The sequence below is a fragment of the Platichthys flesus genome, chromosome 4 (assembly GCF_949316205.1).
Source record: "Platichthys flesus chromosome 4, fPlaFle2.1, whole genome shotgun sequence".
Taxonomy (NCBI): Eukaryota; Metazoa; Chordata; class Actinopteri; order Pleuronectiformes; family Pleuronectidae; genus Platichthys; species Platichthys flesus.
In genome coordinates, this window is record NC_084948.1 from 906,135 (window position 1) to 923,401 (window position 17,267).

A 17,267-nucleotide genomic window follows, 5' to 3' on the forward strand; every position below is an offset into this window, starting at 1 on the left:
GAAAAAAGCTGACTTTACAATTACATATGACTAAGAAATGTAGAAAATCCTAACAAATGACAAGTGCAAACTGGGTAGGGGGTTGATATTGTGAACATGCATGTAATATGTCCTCATCTGCACCAAAATACAAAAAACAGTTATACTACGGAATTGTACAAGCATTCCAAGCTTATAATTTGCATCTGCCCTAACACTGAAGCTTTGGCACTAATTCCCATAATTTAAAGGTGTGGTTGATATGTTTGTACACAAGCAATTAAAATTATAATTTCACATCATGGATTCAACAAAATTTTGGAAAAAAAATTGATTTTGTTGCATCGCAGCATTTCTTTAGATTTCTTAAGCTGCACATTCATGCTCCTAATCTTCTGCTGTTGTAGAACTATCATACTGAAGGTAGGATGTATTGTCTGCCTGTGTCTGCAGGGTTACTCAGAAGGCAAGGCAGCTGATGTTGCAGCAGTTACAGTTAACATCATAGTCATACAGTAAAGTTTGAAAAACATCACAATCAATCATTAAATTGCATTTGTATAGCCCATGTTCACAAATTGCAATTTGTCTCATAGGGCTTTAACAAGGTGTGACATTTTCTGTTCTTTAATTCTAGTGCAGCATGTTGGCATGCATTTGATTGCTCACCACTGTACCTTAAAAGTAGAAGTAAAATTACTGGTGTAAAAATGTAATCCGATAGAACATTAGTCAATTGATCCAAGCAAAAGTACCTGTTTCAGAGGTTTGTAGATTTAACTGTGGAATAATTTTGAAGTAGGTTTTTCTGTGGAGTTGTAGTGGATAATATAGAGGTGATTGTGTTATTTATGAATCATTGTTATAAATAGGATAGACAAAATAATTGAAAGACCTGGACATGACAGTGGGTGTCATGACAATGGGTGCAAATATTGTCGTTTCGATAATGGTGGAGCGAGAGAGACCTTAATTGGATAGATTGTCTGCATCTAACATGTTGTTGAAGCTGAACTGTGTTAGCAACACTCAGTCTTTGTCTATATCAGTTTATCTTCCATGTCAACACTTAGCAGCCTCTTGGGTCTTGATGGAGTTACCTAAAGTGATTCCCTACCTATTTGTTGTAGAGTGGTTATTTGGATACCGGCCCATCTCTCAAAAACCATCTCCACCATCCTCCTGAGATGACAAAACCAGCTCACTCTATTAATCATGCAGGAGGATATACCCATAGAGTGTAAAATTGAATTGCAAAGTAAATGGATTGGAGGAAATGGAATTGCAAGATTGAGGTATAGGGTCCGACAGGAAACATACGGATGGAGACGCTGGACTGCAGAAGGTATATATAGACATTTGTGGGAAGAGGGAGCAACTTGAACGTTGTGTGTATTATATATTAGTTGTGTTTACATCCTCACCAATATAACAAAATATGAATCGATATTGATCAAAAGGATTATCTTGTGCTGTTCAGAGGGGTGAACGTTTTTCAGAAAAAAAACGCTCCAGTCAAGCAACTCCAATGGTCTTGCTTGTTGAATATTTATATTCACACAATGAATAATTTAACATTGGTATGACACAATGGTGGATTCCTTTTAAAATGCTCTAACCAATGGCTAATTAAGTGAAATGACAGGTTGATTAGTACTCATCTTCACTCTGACAACAAGAACCAAGAAGCATGACTTGCTTTAACAAGTAATAACAATAACCTGACTTGGTCACAATCTTTTGACCTGAAGGATGCGCCAGTCTGCCATAAGGTGGACCATCTTGCCATTAAATAATTGAAAGACCTGGACATGACAGTGATAACCAGTGTCCCTATGTCACATGTAGTAACAACTACATGGTTAGGGTGAGGTTTTCTAAATTGATTCACTTGGGATTAAAGCCTTGAATATTAGGTATTCCAAACATATTCTTCAGTAACCAAGCAAAAACTTGTGTCTTGTAAGGGTGGAGAGGTCTACAGACCAGGTCATCAAGCCTATCAACGTGGAGGCCTTGTCCAAGTGGGTGGGGAAGATCCCAGCAGACGTGGTGATGGACATGGCCGTCATTGCACCAATGCTGTCCAGACTGGGCTACGATCCACACGCCAACCCTCCCAACTACGGCCGGCCTGACCCCAAGGTCCTGGACAACACCAGAAGGGTGAGTATTGGACGGATATGTTCAATATTTCATTTTCAGTCAGTGTTTAAGGGACTTTAAGGATGATTTTAACTTCTAGAATCTGAAATACCAGTAATTCCACATATTTGGAAAAATTGACTCTACTCTCTGGCTGAGAACTGAATGAGAACTTTATAACAACTTATACTTTATGGAAAAATGGAAGCTGCAGTCAGCATTTTGTTAGCAAAACAAAAAGCAGGCACCAATTTAAATAAATGGCCAAGAAATGTCCCATTACATGATAAAATCACAGCTTGTTATGTTCTTGAAGACGTCCATCAACTACTATTCAAGTGATCATATAGATTGGGACATTTATATGACATTTACACTTGGTCACTTCAGGCTAGAGTCACAAACCTTCAGAATGTTAATGCCTACTGACTGACAAATTCTATATATGATTTTATCATACAACATAATTGGGGGGGGGGGAGAACAACAATGTGAGCTATCAGCATGGTAGATAAGGATGTCATTAGTGCTGCAATGATTCGGTTATGTGATCTAAACAATTTCTAAAAGCAAAGTTACACCAAGCGGTGGCCATTACTTTAAGAGGTAAAACAATAAATCTATTCAACCACAACTTAAAGGGGACATATTAGGCCCATTTTACCACAGTTGATATGGTTCCTTGGTGTCTTAATGAAATGTCTTTAACATATTTTGGTCAAAATACCACAACGATCATTTAAAACAGCACCCTTTTTACCCTGTCTAAAACAGCCCTCCTCAGATTGAGCTGTTTTTAGTGCCCCATCCCCCTCACCCCCGGTGAGCCTGGCTGCGAGAGCCCCAGCTCCCCAGTGCAGCCCCGCAGTGGGAGCTTGAGCTGCCGCAGCAGCAGCATCCTTCCACACTTTTGAGTCTACTTTTAGAGGTGTCCCGGGGGTCCCTTGTTTATGCGGCCACTTAAATGTCGGGTAGCAGCAGCGAGCTAATGCTGCGAGTGCGGCTCCCCAGCTAGCCAGGCCGGTGAAGCCCGGCTAGCGCTAGCTCGCGAGCTAATGCTAGCGTCAGCTCGCTTGTCCAAGGCCATGTAGCGAGACTCCCTACATGGGCATGGTGTGACTATGACGTTTATTTTGGTCGTAATCCCATTCGACGCACTCTAGCGTATCGTCTCTGAAATAGAGGAACCACAACAATTCCCGGGAGTTGTTTTTTTCCAGAGTTTTTGTAACGCCAGACATGCCAGATACCCAAATTAACGTGTATGGAGGCTGGATGGAGCCCGAAAAATTCTCAACAGTACAAAAATTGCCAATCAGACTCTGGATCATGATTGTGTGTTAAAATGATTGTGATATAATGCTTCTTATTAGGACAAATTGCCTATTAACATTTTATCAAAAGATGTGTTAATTTGTTAACCTTAGAGGGGTTACAAGATGAGTATTATTACTTTTGGGCTGACTCGTGCATGCCGGTTTGTTGGTTTGTTCTTCTCGAAAGGCCACAATACTGTTATATAGCCGGTCAATGCTGTCTATTAAATGATTTCATGCTGCACCTAAATAGATGTCTGAGTTCTGGAAAATGGAATCAGCTCAGTCAGCACATTAATAACAATGTTATGATCTTAATGTCTTAAGAGAAAATCCACTTGAAGTGCATTTCAGGGATAAAGGACAACTGTAATTACGTGTGGGTGTGGGTTGTTGTGTGTGTGTGTGTGTGTGTCCTTATATTCTGGGAAGACATATGCTATTTTTGGAGTAGAATATGTTACATTTATATTAAATTCCTTTTCTCAAGCTAAGCTATCAGCTGATAGGGTTAGGGTTATTAAGCCCTGATCTAGGGTTAAGCCCTGACTCCATACATTTTTTTATCTCAAATGATATGGAGTCAGGGCTTTTGGGGTAATACTGGTGCATAGATGCATGGTTTCTCAAAGTGTTTATATAGTGAATAGAAGTGGTGCCAACATTGTTAAATCCTGCTGATACTCTGTAAGATATAATTCTGTGTCTGTTATAATCTACAGTACTGGGAAGAAGATAACTCCACATTGCACCCTGGAGAGGAGACAATAGCTGAGGATTGGGGAAAGGAGAAGCTTTAGTTTCCACTAGTTCAATTTTTCCTCTGTGATTTGTTGGTAAATTTGTGATGTAGACCTAAACATAACTCAAATCATTCATTAAGTGAAAATAAATGTTGAACCCTCAAGTTTATGTCCAGGGTCCCCTCCTGTTCTCTCTGTACACCAACTCTCTCTAATCTGTCATTTACTCACATGGCGTTTCCTACCGCAGATACACCAGTATTGAGTTGAATCTAGAGATCCCCCCGCTTGCCTCTGTCAAATTCACCGTGTCTCTCAAGCTTATCTCTTTTCCTGTTTCTCTCTCCATCTAGCTGAGTGAAATATCTAAGGGACGGCTTGGAATTGCCAACATCCATGATAAATTACAGACTTATTAAACAGAGAAACACCATTGACCCTATTAGTTGGATGGCCATCTTGTTCTTTGGTGGGTGTTTCAATTTCATTTTTGGAGCACTGTGATGCCCATCATCATCTCACTCAGATTCTGCCAGACTATTTTCCACTGTGCTCTTGGACGGAACCTGAGGTTCTTGAATCTGGGATCTAGAGCTGTTGTAGCCTTTAGCCATGCCAGGTTTATGGCATGTTATTTCGGTCCTCTGAATGGAGTCTTGAAGTCCAGTACTTGGAGTAGTGCGACTGAGCACTTTTGCAGGAGGGGGACATGAATGATGGAGACACAGCGAGGAGCAGTAAATAACTGACAGAGCTTGTAAAAACTGTAGAGTTTACTTTTTACATTCAAAACATGTATGAAAAGAATCAATTTGAGCACTGTAAGAGTACTACCTGATTACTATTACAAATTATTTAAATAGCATCTGTATAGGAACTATTATGTTCAAGGCTTTTTGAACCATACTGTTGATTTTATATATATCCGGTTTCCACTGTATTAGTCTGCCTTACCTGCACTGCATCAGCCACGGTCAAAGTCGTCGAAGATGGGGATCTCATCAGCAGTGATTGTTAGTGCAATATGTGTGTTTATTTTGCATTAAGCAGGAGGCCCTCTCTTAATATATATATATATATATAAATTTTTTAGCTTTGCTGAAACATCATCACTGCATCATCCTGACGTTTTCCGATCCGGCAGAGAGTGTCTTCTTGATCACATAAAGCTGTGACTCGTACATCAGCAGCATGACACATCACCCATTGGCAAGAATCTGCGCACTGTGGGAGCCCGGCCTTGCAAGAGGAGAACAGTGGGTATGCAAACTGGAAACAGAGCAGTCAGACACGGGGGTGTGTGGTAAATCGAAATTAGGCGTTTATTTACAACTGATCGGGAAAAGGGAGGAGGGCGCATAAAGATAAATCAAATAGTTTTGCCGGTCTGGCAGTTGGGGTCTGGGGCTCCAGCGGGCTCTTCCTGATGGCAACGAGAGAGAAAGACAGCAGTTAATCCTCTTCATCAGATAAACAGGCAGGCCGTTGGCCTCTTACCCTGAGACTCCTTTTGAAAGCGTCTGGTTCCTACTCCCTCAGTGGCTCAAGAGACTCTGGTCCCATTTCCTCTGGTTTTTAAAGGGCTCCTGATTGCCTCTTGACTCAGTCCACCTGTGAGAGACAACAAGAGACACCTGGGAGGGGAGGAGCTCTCCAGGAGGATCCCCTGGGGTAGTACCGCCCCTCCAACACCACGCCTCTGGATTGCCTCTGCCTGGCTGTCCTCAGCCATGTGTGGCACGGCTGACAGGCTGGGCCATCACATACCCCCCCCCTCAGCTCCGATCCACGGTGGGGAGCGGCCGACCACAGGCAGTCGTCCCTTCTCGACATGGCATCAGCGTTCCCATGCAGCTTTCCGGCTCTGTGTTCCACTGTAAACTTAAAGTCCTGTAGGTGTAGAAACCAACGGGTTATTCTGGCATTCCTGTCTTTGTTGAAGGCCATCCATTTCAGTGGGGCGTGGTCAGTGACCAATGTAAACTCTCGACCCAGTAGGTGATATCTTAGTTTGTCTATCGCCCATTTAACAGCTAGACATTCCTTTTCTATTGTTGCATAATTCTTCTCATGGGGAAGCAGTTTGCGGCTTACAAAGGTTATGGGGTATTCACATCCATCATGTACTTGGGACAGGACTGCACCAAGGCCTACCTCTGACGCGTCTGTTTGAAGTACAAACCTCTTGCCGAAGTCGGGGGTGTGTAGCATGGTTTCGCTGCAGAGGGCTTTCTTCAAGGCATGGAAGGCCAGCTGTGTCTGTTCCGTCCACTTCACCCGGTTGGATGCACTTTTGTTTGTCAGTTCATGTAAGGGGGCCGCTAAAGAGGCAAAGTTAGGGATGAATTGTCTGTAATACCCCAATAACCCTAGAAAGGTTCTCACCTGACGTTTTGTCTGGGGTTGGGGCCAGGTTGTTATGGCATCCACCTTCTTTACCTGGGGTTTCACATTTCCTCGTCCGACAGTGTACCCAAGGTAATTCGCCTCCGCCAGGGCGAGGCAGCACTTTGCAGGGTTGGCTGTCAGTCCCGCCTCTCGTAAGGCCTGGAGAACAGCTGCCAGGTGCTGCAGATGGTTCTCCCATGACGTGCTGTGGATTACAATGTCGTCCAGATACGCCGCAGCGTAGGCCTGGTGTGGCCGGAGCACTTTATCCATGAGCCTCTGGAACGTTGCCGGGGCTCCATGAAGACCAAACGGGAGGACTCGATAGTGGAAGGCGCCGTCTGGCGTTGAGAAAGCTGTCTTCTCCCTTGCTTGTGGGGTGAGTGGAACCTGCCAATATCCTTTGGTTAAATCTAGCGTGGAGATGAACCGGGCAGGTCCTAACCTCTCGACCAGCTCATCTACCCGGGGCATAGGGTAGGTGTCAAACAGAGAAATCTCATTTAACTTTCTATAGTCATTGCAGAACCTAATGCTGCCATCCGGCTTCCCAACAAGGACTATCGGACTGGACCAGGCACTGTGTGACTCCTCCACCACCCCAAGGTCAAGCATTTTCCTCACCTCCTTTCTGATGGCCTCCCGTCTGGCCTCTGGGATTCGGTATGGTCGTAGCCTTACTATCTTTCCCGGCTCTGTTCTGATGTCATGGGCGATGGCTGTTGTTCGACCCGGGGCCTCGGAGAAGACATCTCTGTTTCTATCGAGCAGTTCTCGGAGATCTTGTCCTTGCCTGGATGACAGCTGGTCACTCATATTCACTGGCGGGAGGACCTGGGGAGGCAGGTTAGCTAGCAGGACATTAGAGGGGACAGGGAGAGGCTCATGCCATGGCTTCAGCAAATTTACATGGTAAAGTTGTTTGGCTTTCCTACGGCCTGTCTGCCGTACACGATAATTCACAGGCCCCACCCGTTCCAGTATTTCATAAGGCCCTTGCCACTTGGCTAAAAACTTGCAATCATTTGTTGGAAGTAAAACCATTACCTTGTCTCCAGGTTTGAACTCTCTCACCTGGGCTCCCCGGTTGTATACCTTTGCTTGTTGCGCTTGGGCTTGCTGCATGTGCTCCCGGACTAATGGCCAGACTTGGGTCATTCGGTGGTGCATTTGCTCCACGTGCTCCACGATGCTGCGCTGGGTGGACGGCTGCTGCTCCCAGGCTTCCTTGGCAACATCCAGCAAACCCCGGGGTCTCCGACCGTACAGAAGCTCAAACGGTGAGAAACCAGTCGAACCCTGGGGTACTTCCCGTATAGAGAACAGAATATATGGCAGGAGTTGGTCCCAGTTCTTCCCATCAATATCGATCACCTTGCGCAGCATGTGTTTTAGAGTTTTGTTAAACCTCTCTACAAGTCCATCTGTCTGAGGGTGATAGACGGAGGTTCTGATTTGTCTCACCTTTAGACTTTGGCACAGACATTTCATCACTTTGGACATAAAGCAGGACCCTTGGTCTGTAAGGATCCCATCCGGCAGGCCTACTCTACTGAAGAGCAGAAACATCTCTCTGGCGACCACCTTCCCCGTAGCAGACCGTAGAGGAATGGCCTCCGGGTAACGGGTTGCGTAGCCCAGTATAACTAGAATATAGCGGTGGCCACGGCTAGACTTCGGTAAGGGCCCAACTATGTCCATGGCAATCCTGCTAAACGGTGTTTCAATAATGGGGAGGGGTATCAGAGGGTTTCGGTACTCTACCTTTGGGGAGTTGATTTGACACTCGGCACAATGTCTGCAGTAGTCCTCCACGGCCCTTTTGACTCCCGGCCAGTAGAAACGGCTGAGAACACGTTCATACGTCTTCTCCCTCCCCAAATGTGCCCCTAGTAAGTGGGAGTGGGCTAGGTACAACACTTTGGAAGCATACTCTTTGGGGATAAGCAACTGTTCACCGATATCAGAGTTCTTTTTGGTTACTCGGTATAACAGCTTATTCTTGATCATGAAATGTGGAAAAGACACTTGACTCACCCCAGCCTGCTTTTGACCCTCTATTACTTGGACGTCTCTCCAGGCTTGGGTTAGGTTGGGATCCTGCAGCTGGGCCGAGCCGAATTGTCCTGGCCTGAGTCCTCCCTCCATTTCAACTTCCGGGAATTGAGAGAACACCTCATCTGATTGTATGTCTTCCAGGGGCTCCATCTCCGCTGCCCGTTCGGGGTCTGTTGCTGTGGTCTGGGTGTGGACGGCTTCCTCCCTGTCGTCATTAGTAGTTTCTGCTGGGCTGCCATCGGGGGATACTGCTGCCCAGGCGGGGCGAGCTACGGAAGACTTTCTCTTCTTCTCCGGTCGTCTTCTGGTTTGCCATTTTGGGTCCATTGCCTCCGCGGGCCAGTAGCGGGAGAAGAGGGGGCTGTCCCGGCCGAAAAGCACAGGCACCGGCAGTTGCTCGACTACCCCAACCTGCAGAGTGAATCGTCCTCGAGGAGTGATTACTTGGATTTTGGAGGTTGGATACTTCCGGGTATCCCCATGGATGCAGGACACGGCCATCTCTTCACCCCAGGGGGCACTGGCGAATTGTGGTCGAACGAGAGAAACCATACTTCCGGAGTCCAAGAGGGCCTCTGTGTCTCTCCCTGCAATCTTCACCGGAAACCTTGGGGCTGGTGCTCCCTCATGGGCCCAACAGGTAGTGAGGTGGTGGCAGTAGAGACCCTTGTTGTCGGTAGACCCAGCTGTCGGCATCGGCTCATCCCGATCCGGACACTCTCTGGCTAGGTGTCCCTCTCTGCCACAGGAAAAACATCGTGGGATTGGAGGAGGCCACTGGGTTCGTCTCGCAGCTGGTCCGGTCCAGCCAGGGGGCGTTCGGGCTGGTGGGGAACTGACAGCTTTGCCTACCATCTCTCTCTCTGTCTTGGCTTTATAATTGTTTGGCTTGTTTTCTGACCGCATCAGATTAGCCATCACTCGGTGATTTTCTATTAAGGCTATTAATGTGTTCACATTGGGAGGCCCCTGCTGGGCGACATACCTCTTGATGTCATTTGGCAAGCCTCTTGTACACCGGTCAATCACCACTCTGTCCACTATGGGCGGCCCTTCTGCTTCTTCCAGCCAGCTCCTGGTGTGACGGACTAGCCCCATCACCTGTGCCCGGACGGGGAGAGCAGGGTCGTAGCTCCAGTCATGCACTCGCTGTGCTTTGGCGGGGAGGCTAAGTCCATATTGGCCTAGGATGGCAGTCTTTACCTTATCATAACTCACAGCCTCTGCAGCTGAAAGATCTCGACAGGCTTTCTGAGCTTCGCCGGTCAGGAAAGGCATAAGGATGTTCGCCCATTCTGCTTTTGGCCATTTCTCTCTCGTTGCTGTCCTTTCAAAAAGCGTAAGATAGGTCTCGACGTCATCATCTTGCGTCAGTTTAGTCAGCACCTCTCTTGGTTTCCGCTCTTCCGTTTTTCCTGTTGCTCTACACAGCTCTACCACAGCTGTCTGCAGAGTGGCTTGGGAGTCCAGAATGGCTCTCAGGATCTCTTCCATGGTTGACCTTCTCTTCCGATCAGACGTGCTCTATTCCAACTCTGTATACCCACTGATAGCGAAGACTCAGACTGCCCGCATTCTCCACCATATGTGGGAGCCCGGCCTTGCAAGAGGAGAACAGTGGGTATGCAAACTGGAAACAGAGCAGTCAGACACGGGGGTGTGTGGTAAATCGAAATTAGGCGTTTATTTACAACTGATCGGGAAAAGGGAGGAGGGCGCATACTGACCCCAACTGCCGGTCTGGCAGTTGGGGTCTGGGGCTCCAGCGGGCTCTTCCTGATGGCAACGAGAGAGAAAGACAGCAGTTAATCCTCTTCATCAGATAAACAGGCAGGCCGTTGGCCTCTTACCCTGAGACTCCTTTTGAAAGCGTCTGGTTCCTACTCCCTCAGTGGCTCAAGAGACTCTGGTCCCATTTCCTCTGGTTTTTAAAGGGCTCCTGATTGCCTCTTGACTCAGTCCACCTGTGAGAGACAACAAGAGACACCTGGGAGGGGAGGAGCTCTCCAGGAGGATCCCCTGGGGTAGTACCGCCCCTCCAACACCACGCCTCTGGATTGCCTCTGCCTGGCTGTCCTCAGCCATGTGTGGCACGGCTGACAGGCTGGGCCATCACAGCACATAGAGAAACCTTAATAGCATAGGCAGGCTGGTAGTGGTGGGGGGAGGGGTGTCTTAGAATACCCGCAGTTGAACAACTCACAATTAAAAAGAACATCAGCCACATCAGAATGTAATTTTTTTCAGTCCTTATTTTGATGTACATATAAAGGTCTACTGTGTTTTGCATTATGTGAGTTTGCTAATGATGCCATAAGTCTATGACAATGGTGCGCGGTAGATTTGTCTTATATCCAGTTTGGAGTTTTAGCCAAAATATTTTTCTAAAGCTTTGAGATGACTTTTGCATTTGTTTAAGCAGAATGACGGGTTGGGGGTGGATGTAGAAGGAATTTGATGCAACTCATCATGTTTTCAAAACTGTTATGAGTCAAACAGAAAACATTTGTGTGAGATGTGAGTGGAGAGGGAATTTCTATGGAAAATTATATCTGATCACAATTAGGGATGGAAACTACACATTACTGGTTTCCCGTAGGTTAGTGTATAAGTTGGGTTTGCTACTAAACCTAAACGGAAATAATAATAATATCCATTTCTTGAATATTGAATCTTCATATCTGTGTGTCAGGTAGGGAGCTAGATCAGGGGTATGTGTAGCCTAGCTTATAATGTGCCGGTGGGGTATTAACACATGCAGTCTGGAGGTACCAGAGATGGAAACACTGACCCACTGGTTAGTGGATCGACTTACTGTACCTTCACCCATGTTAATGAAAACCCTCAGGAATAAACTAAAGAAACAGTTACCATTCTGTTCTTAATTCTTTGATGGGGTCTATAGATGGGACAGAAGTACTTGTGTAAAAAGTGTTGATTGGGGATGGGCCTAACTGCGATTTTACAACAGAACCATGAAAATGCACAACCCTATCAATCTGACGTAATGTGAATACAGAGTTGTAGTTGCACCTGGCGACAGTACTCTTGACATACTGCTTCAAGTTATAGCAAAAAGCTATTGGTGAACAATAGCTCCATTGTGTTGAATTCTCTCGCTTAAAACAATGTCCAATTGTATGATGACTACAAAGAAGCAAATTTCCCAGAGGTTCGGACTGTTCTTTAAAACTTAGTCCGCACACTATATGTTACCCCTTTTTCTTCAATGCTGCCCATATGTCAGTGTGTTAGTGACATATCAAATCCTCATGCTGTTCTTTATATGTTATCACCATGTTGTCCAGGTTAATGCTTTTCAAATGTCCCTGTGGTCCTGTTTGTGTACTTTGGAGACAGCCAATATCCATGTCTGTGCTCCTCCCCCCTCTGCCCTCTGAAATAATTCTACTCACAATAGACCGTACACGTCTTGTTGACAGCATGTGCGTGCAGAAGCTCATTTGCACAGATTTATGCTGTGTACATATGCAGGTTATTAGTGGGACTTCCCTGCATCAAACACAGCTGCAGGGTTGATATTATTGTTTCTGTTCCCCTGGCTGGTGTTCCTGCATACGGAGGACCTCCTTCCTAGCACATCCAACTGAAAAATTCGTCAAAAAGTATCTTATAGGCAGTGTATATATATACATGTTCATTTCTAAGAGCAACAATCTCAGAGCTTTTTGAGTTGGCTCAGCAGTGTATGAAGTTTGTCTTTATGAGGTAATTTAGATTCAGGGTGGGGTACTGAAACTCAGCAGTATTGATTGAAATGTGTCTGTACCGTTCCGGACGGAAGATACTAAGCACCTAAAGCAGATAATGCTCTTTTTCATATCATTCAACAGTGATCCAGAATATGCTGAAAGGCTGTGTTCGATTTTAAATCTGGATAAGTTCATCACAACGAGCAACCCGCTCACATTTCTTCCATGACATCCATTATTAATATAAAAAGAGTTTGGCTGAAGGTGATGTTTTATTTTTTAAATGTCTTTTGTATGACTTGGCAGCTACAGGACAATGCTGAGCATGAAGTCATATGACCTGACTTCAAATAGTAGCTACAAAAAACTAAGCTGTCCCTTTACTTTTAAGTGTTTATGAGTTCAATGAAACCATATTAGGTATCAGAAAAAAAATATGGCTTTGCCATCTGTACCAACTTGATTATTGTTTTGCTGTAGTTATTATGTTGAATATATATGATTTTTTTTTTTTTCAGGTATGTTTCCTTGTAAGTCACAGATTGTCACTCTATACCGTATCTGTAAATGTTTTATTATTTATATAGTGCTTTTCTAGTCTTGATGACCGCTCAAAACTCTTTACAGAACAGTATTACATTTGCCAATTCACACACATTCATGCATTGCATCTATTAGCAGCACTTTGTTGTTCTATGAGGGGCAATTCGGGGTTCAGCATCTTCGGCATGCAGATCGGGAAGACTGGGGAATCGACCTGCCGACCTTGAGGTTGGAGGACGACCGCTCTACCCCTCAGCCACAGCCGCCCTGTAATTCAGTTTCTATTTTTCTTCTACTGCTTTATTACTCAAGTTCAAGGTATTGGTAGCCTATTGGGTTATTTTTAGGCTATATCGCAATACAAGATATACTAGGGTTCTGCAATAAATTAAATAGATTAAATAAATTTAATCGTTATTTTGATTTTGGGGTCAAACAATCTCCAAATTACTATAATTGAATTGAAACGATTTATTTGGAATTTTTTTCGATGTGCAATCCAGTCCTTCCCCTGACTTGCCCTCACTCTCAAGCAGCTTTGAAGTGAAGGAGGCGATTTGTGTGTGTGGTGACCGGCGGTATTTAAAAAACAGCCGAGTGGAAAAAATTGCAGACTGGGTTTACACTGGGTGCTGAAACGTTGGACGTGCAGCGTCCATTCTCAAGCGCGCAGCCGCAGAATTGGGAAGAAAGGGGATGTAAGTGACTTTGAACGTGGCATGGTTGTTGGTGCCAGATGGGCTGGTCTGAGTATTTCAAACTGCTGATTTACTAGAATTTTCACTCACAACCATCTCTATGGTTAACAGAGAATGGTCCGAAAAAGATAACATTTACAGTGAGTGGCAGTTGTGTGGAAGAAAATGCCTTATTGACGTCAGAGGGTCAGAGGAGAATGGGCAGAGTGGTTCGAGATGACAGAAGGGCAACAGTGTCTCAAATAAGCACTTGTTACAACCAAGATATGCAGAATACCATCTCTGACGCACAACACGTTGACCCTTGAAGCAGATGGGCTACAGCAGCAGAAGACCACAACCGGTGCCATTCCTGTTTAATTCATAAAAGTCCACAGGACATGCCTAAGCTAGCAGACATAACCATTTCTGACGTTCCCTGAATGCACCTTGTCGGAAGATATCAGCTGACATTAAGGCTTTAAACTCGGTGTTTATGACCTAATTTTGAGTCGAAGATAAACGTCTGGGGCGTGTCTTCTGATCATTGAGCAGCTGTGGATCATAGAAAAAACTCTGTGTTTTCACTGTTTGTTTCCACTGTTTTTCAACAAAGTCACCAACTGGCTGCTACATGTGAACGTGCCTCTCAACTCACAGTGAGTGAGTGTTGGCGGAGCCCCAGGGCCTGTTTGTGTGTATCCTTGCTGGAGTGAAGGTCGCTTACGTTCACGTTCATCATTTATAATATAATATAATAAAAAAAAATAGGCATGCACGCAAAGAGTTTTCTGGATGGGGGGGGGGGGGGGGGGGGGGGTTAGAAGTCTGTTGCAATGAGTTTTCTCCTAGCTCCATCCAAATATTTACCTTCTTCTTTCATCTCTTCAGCCCTGATTTCCCCACACAATATGCAGTGTGCATCTAGTTTAATACTTTGGAAGCAGTTTGTTGAACAGAGTGTTACGTAGTTTTGGGGAGTTTGACCTGGGCAGACCAGCCTTATCTCAGTGGTACTATATTATTTGTGTATTGTGAAGATACTGTGAAGACTCAGCTGGATTGAATTGAATCCATATAAATGGTGTCAGCCCTTTTGCCAAAGCAGTAGGAGTGGATACATATGTTCCCATAAACCTTTGTCTTTAATTTAATACAAAACGGTTCCAACAATTTGGTAATGGACATCTAACGTTGGAGAAGCAGCCAGAACGTTTGCAGAAAATGTGTTTGTTCAATCTACTTGTTCAGCTACCCAGAAGGCAGCGTTTATGGTACCATTTCAAATTTCTATTTAAAAAAGATAATGTTTGTTTTGTCCAAGCCATGGACGAGGGCTGAGATTGGTTTAGATTATTTTCAAATTTCATTCATTCTTTCAGGATCGTTCTCTTTTGTTGTTTGACTGTGCAAATAGTCCGTCCATGGGGGGCTTTTTGCAAGTAAATATGTGATGTTCTGTGGTAAGATGTTCTGTACACACAGCCAACATTGTGTTGATCTAACAGTCTCTGATCTTGGGTTTAGGTCGGTTGTGGTTACAGGACAGGTGGCAAGTTTACAAAACATTTTACATGAGCTAATTGGAGAAAATCTTGCACGTAACATCCTTATGTATCTTTTCAACCAATGGCGAACATTTGGACCTCTGCTCTCTGTCCAGGCTTCATGGCTTTCTGTTGGTATAGGTTGTTCTGTGTAAATTAGTCGTGTCAGGGCTGTCTCTTGGAACCGCAATCAATAGCTTTTAAGTGGCTTTGCAGTTGTTCTGATCCCTTGTGAGAAATGGATATTGTGATCAATAAGTTCTCAGTTTCTCCACAGTAACAATGATAATATGAGTAAGTGGTGAGGTTACAAACAAACATGTGTTTTCACGTCTGTGTGTGGACCTTTTTCTTTATATTGATACAAGGACAGTTAATGATGTGGAAGTTAATCATATCCTATTGTAGGGCTGCTTTGGAAAATCATAATCACGATTATTTTGGATAATATCGAAATCATGATTATTCAAACGATTATTATGTGCCCTTATTCTGACGTCTATGCTTTATTCTTTGAATGACTGTAACTGGAAGTGTCCCTCATATCCGTTTCAGGTAAACACAGATGACGGCTGCGTGTCTTATTCCTCCGTGAAACCAGGATATCAGTGCCCGGTTAATCAAACCCTTAATGATGGCAACCCTAAATAGCAATATCTTTATGACCTTTTTTAATGATACAATTCAAACTATTAGAAATAAAATCAACCATCTCCTGCCCTCAATTGGCACTAATACCCTCCCAACAACACAGATCTCAGAAACGGCTGAGAATCTTACCCATTACTTAGACAGCTTCTCTCTGATCACCCGTGATCAGTTTACCAAATTAATCTCAGGTTCTAAACCAACAACCTGTATCTTAGATCCCATTCCTACCAAATTAAAAATTCTGCCCCTAATTGATAGTTTGTTACTTAACATTATCAATCTGTCATTATCATCAGGTTATGTACCACAGTCTTTTAAAATAGCTGTCATCAAACCCCTACTCAAAAAACGCACCCTAGACCCAGAGGTTTTAGCCAATTACAGGCCAATATCTAATCTCCCCTTCATTTCTAAAATCTTAGAAAAAGTTGTTGCCAATCAGCTGTGTGAGTTTCTCCAGGAAAATAATATTTATGGCAAAAGCCTTGGCAAAAGTTACTAATGACCTTTTAATAGCCTCAGATCAGGGACTTGTGTCTGTCCTCTTTCTGTTAGATCTCAGTGCAGCATTCGACACAATTGACCATCAAATTTTATTACAACGACTCAAACAGTTAATTAACATTAATGGAACCGCCCGTATTTTTCTGATCGCTCCCAATTTGTGCAAATTAATGATGAGTCATCTGTGCGCACCAAAGTTAACCATGGTGTTCCACAGGGCTCTGTGCTCGGCCCAATTTTATTCTCATTATATATGCTTCCACTAGGAAACATTATCAGGACACACTCGGTAAATTTCCACTGCTATGCGGATGAAACCCAGTTATATTTGTCAATAAAACCTGAACAAAGTAATCAATTAACTAAACTTCGAACATGTCTCAAGGACATAAAAACCTGGATGACCCGCAATTTTCTCTTATTAAACTCAGACAAAACAGGTTAGAATACTTGGCCCCAAACACCTTAGAGATGCATTATCTAATGATATAGCTGCGCTAGACGACATTGCCCTTGCTTCCAATGAAACAGTCAGGAACTTTGGAGTGATCTTCGATCCTGATTTATCCTTTAATAGTCACTTAAAACAAATTTCTAGGTCCTTTCACAAAAAGATGCAGAAAAACTAGTCCATGCCTTTGTTTCATCGAGACTGGACTATTGTAATTCATTATTATCAGGCTCCAGCAGTAAGTCGTTAAAGACTCTACAGCTTGTCCAAAATGCCACAGCACGTGTCCTGACGAGAACAAAGAGAAGAGAGCACATTTCTCCAATATTAGCATCGCTACACTGGCTTCCAGTTAAATCTAGAATAGAATTTAAAATTCTCCTCCTCACCTTCAAGGCCCTTAATAATATAGCGCCTTTATACCTTAAAGAGCTGTTAATACCTTATAAACCCACTAGAGCACTCCGCTCCCAGAATTCAAGCCTACTTGTCGTCCCTAAATTCTCTAAAAGTAGAGTAGGAGCCAGAGCTTTTAGCCATCAAGCCCCTCGG

The 17,267-nt window shown here is 44.1% G+C and overlaps 1 protein-coding gene across 4 annotated transcripts in view; it reads left to right on the forward strand.

Annotated features, from left to right (window-relative positions):
* Positions 1–17,267, forward strand: part of tpst1 (tyrosylprotein sulfotransferase 1) — a 50,948-nt gene that overhangs the window by 21,903 nt on the left and 11,778 nt on the right. For 3 of the 4 annotated variants that reach the window (XM_062386724.1, XM_062386725.1, XM_062386727.1), the window contains one exon: positions 1,947–2,145. In XM_062386724.1, coding sequence (XP_062242708.1) covers positions 1,947–2,145 — 199 coding nt within the window. Of the gene's footprint in view, positions 1–1,946; positions 2,146–4,162; positions 5,297–17,267 lie in introns of those variants that run through there. The other variant, XM_062386726.1, reaches the window with a different exon arrangement.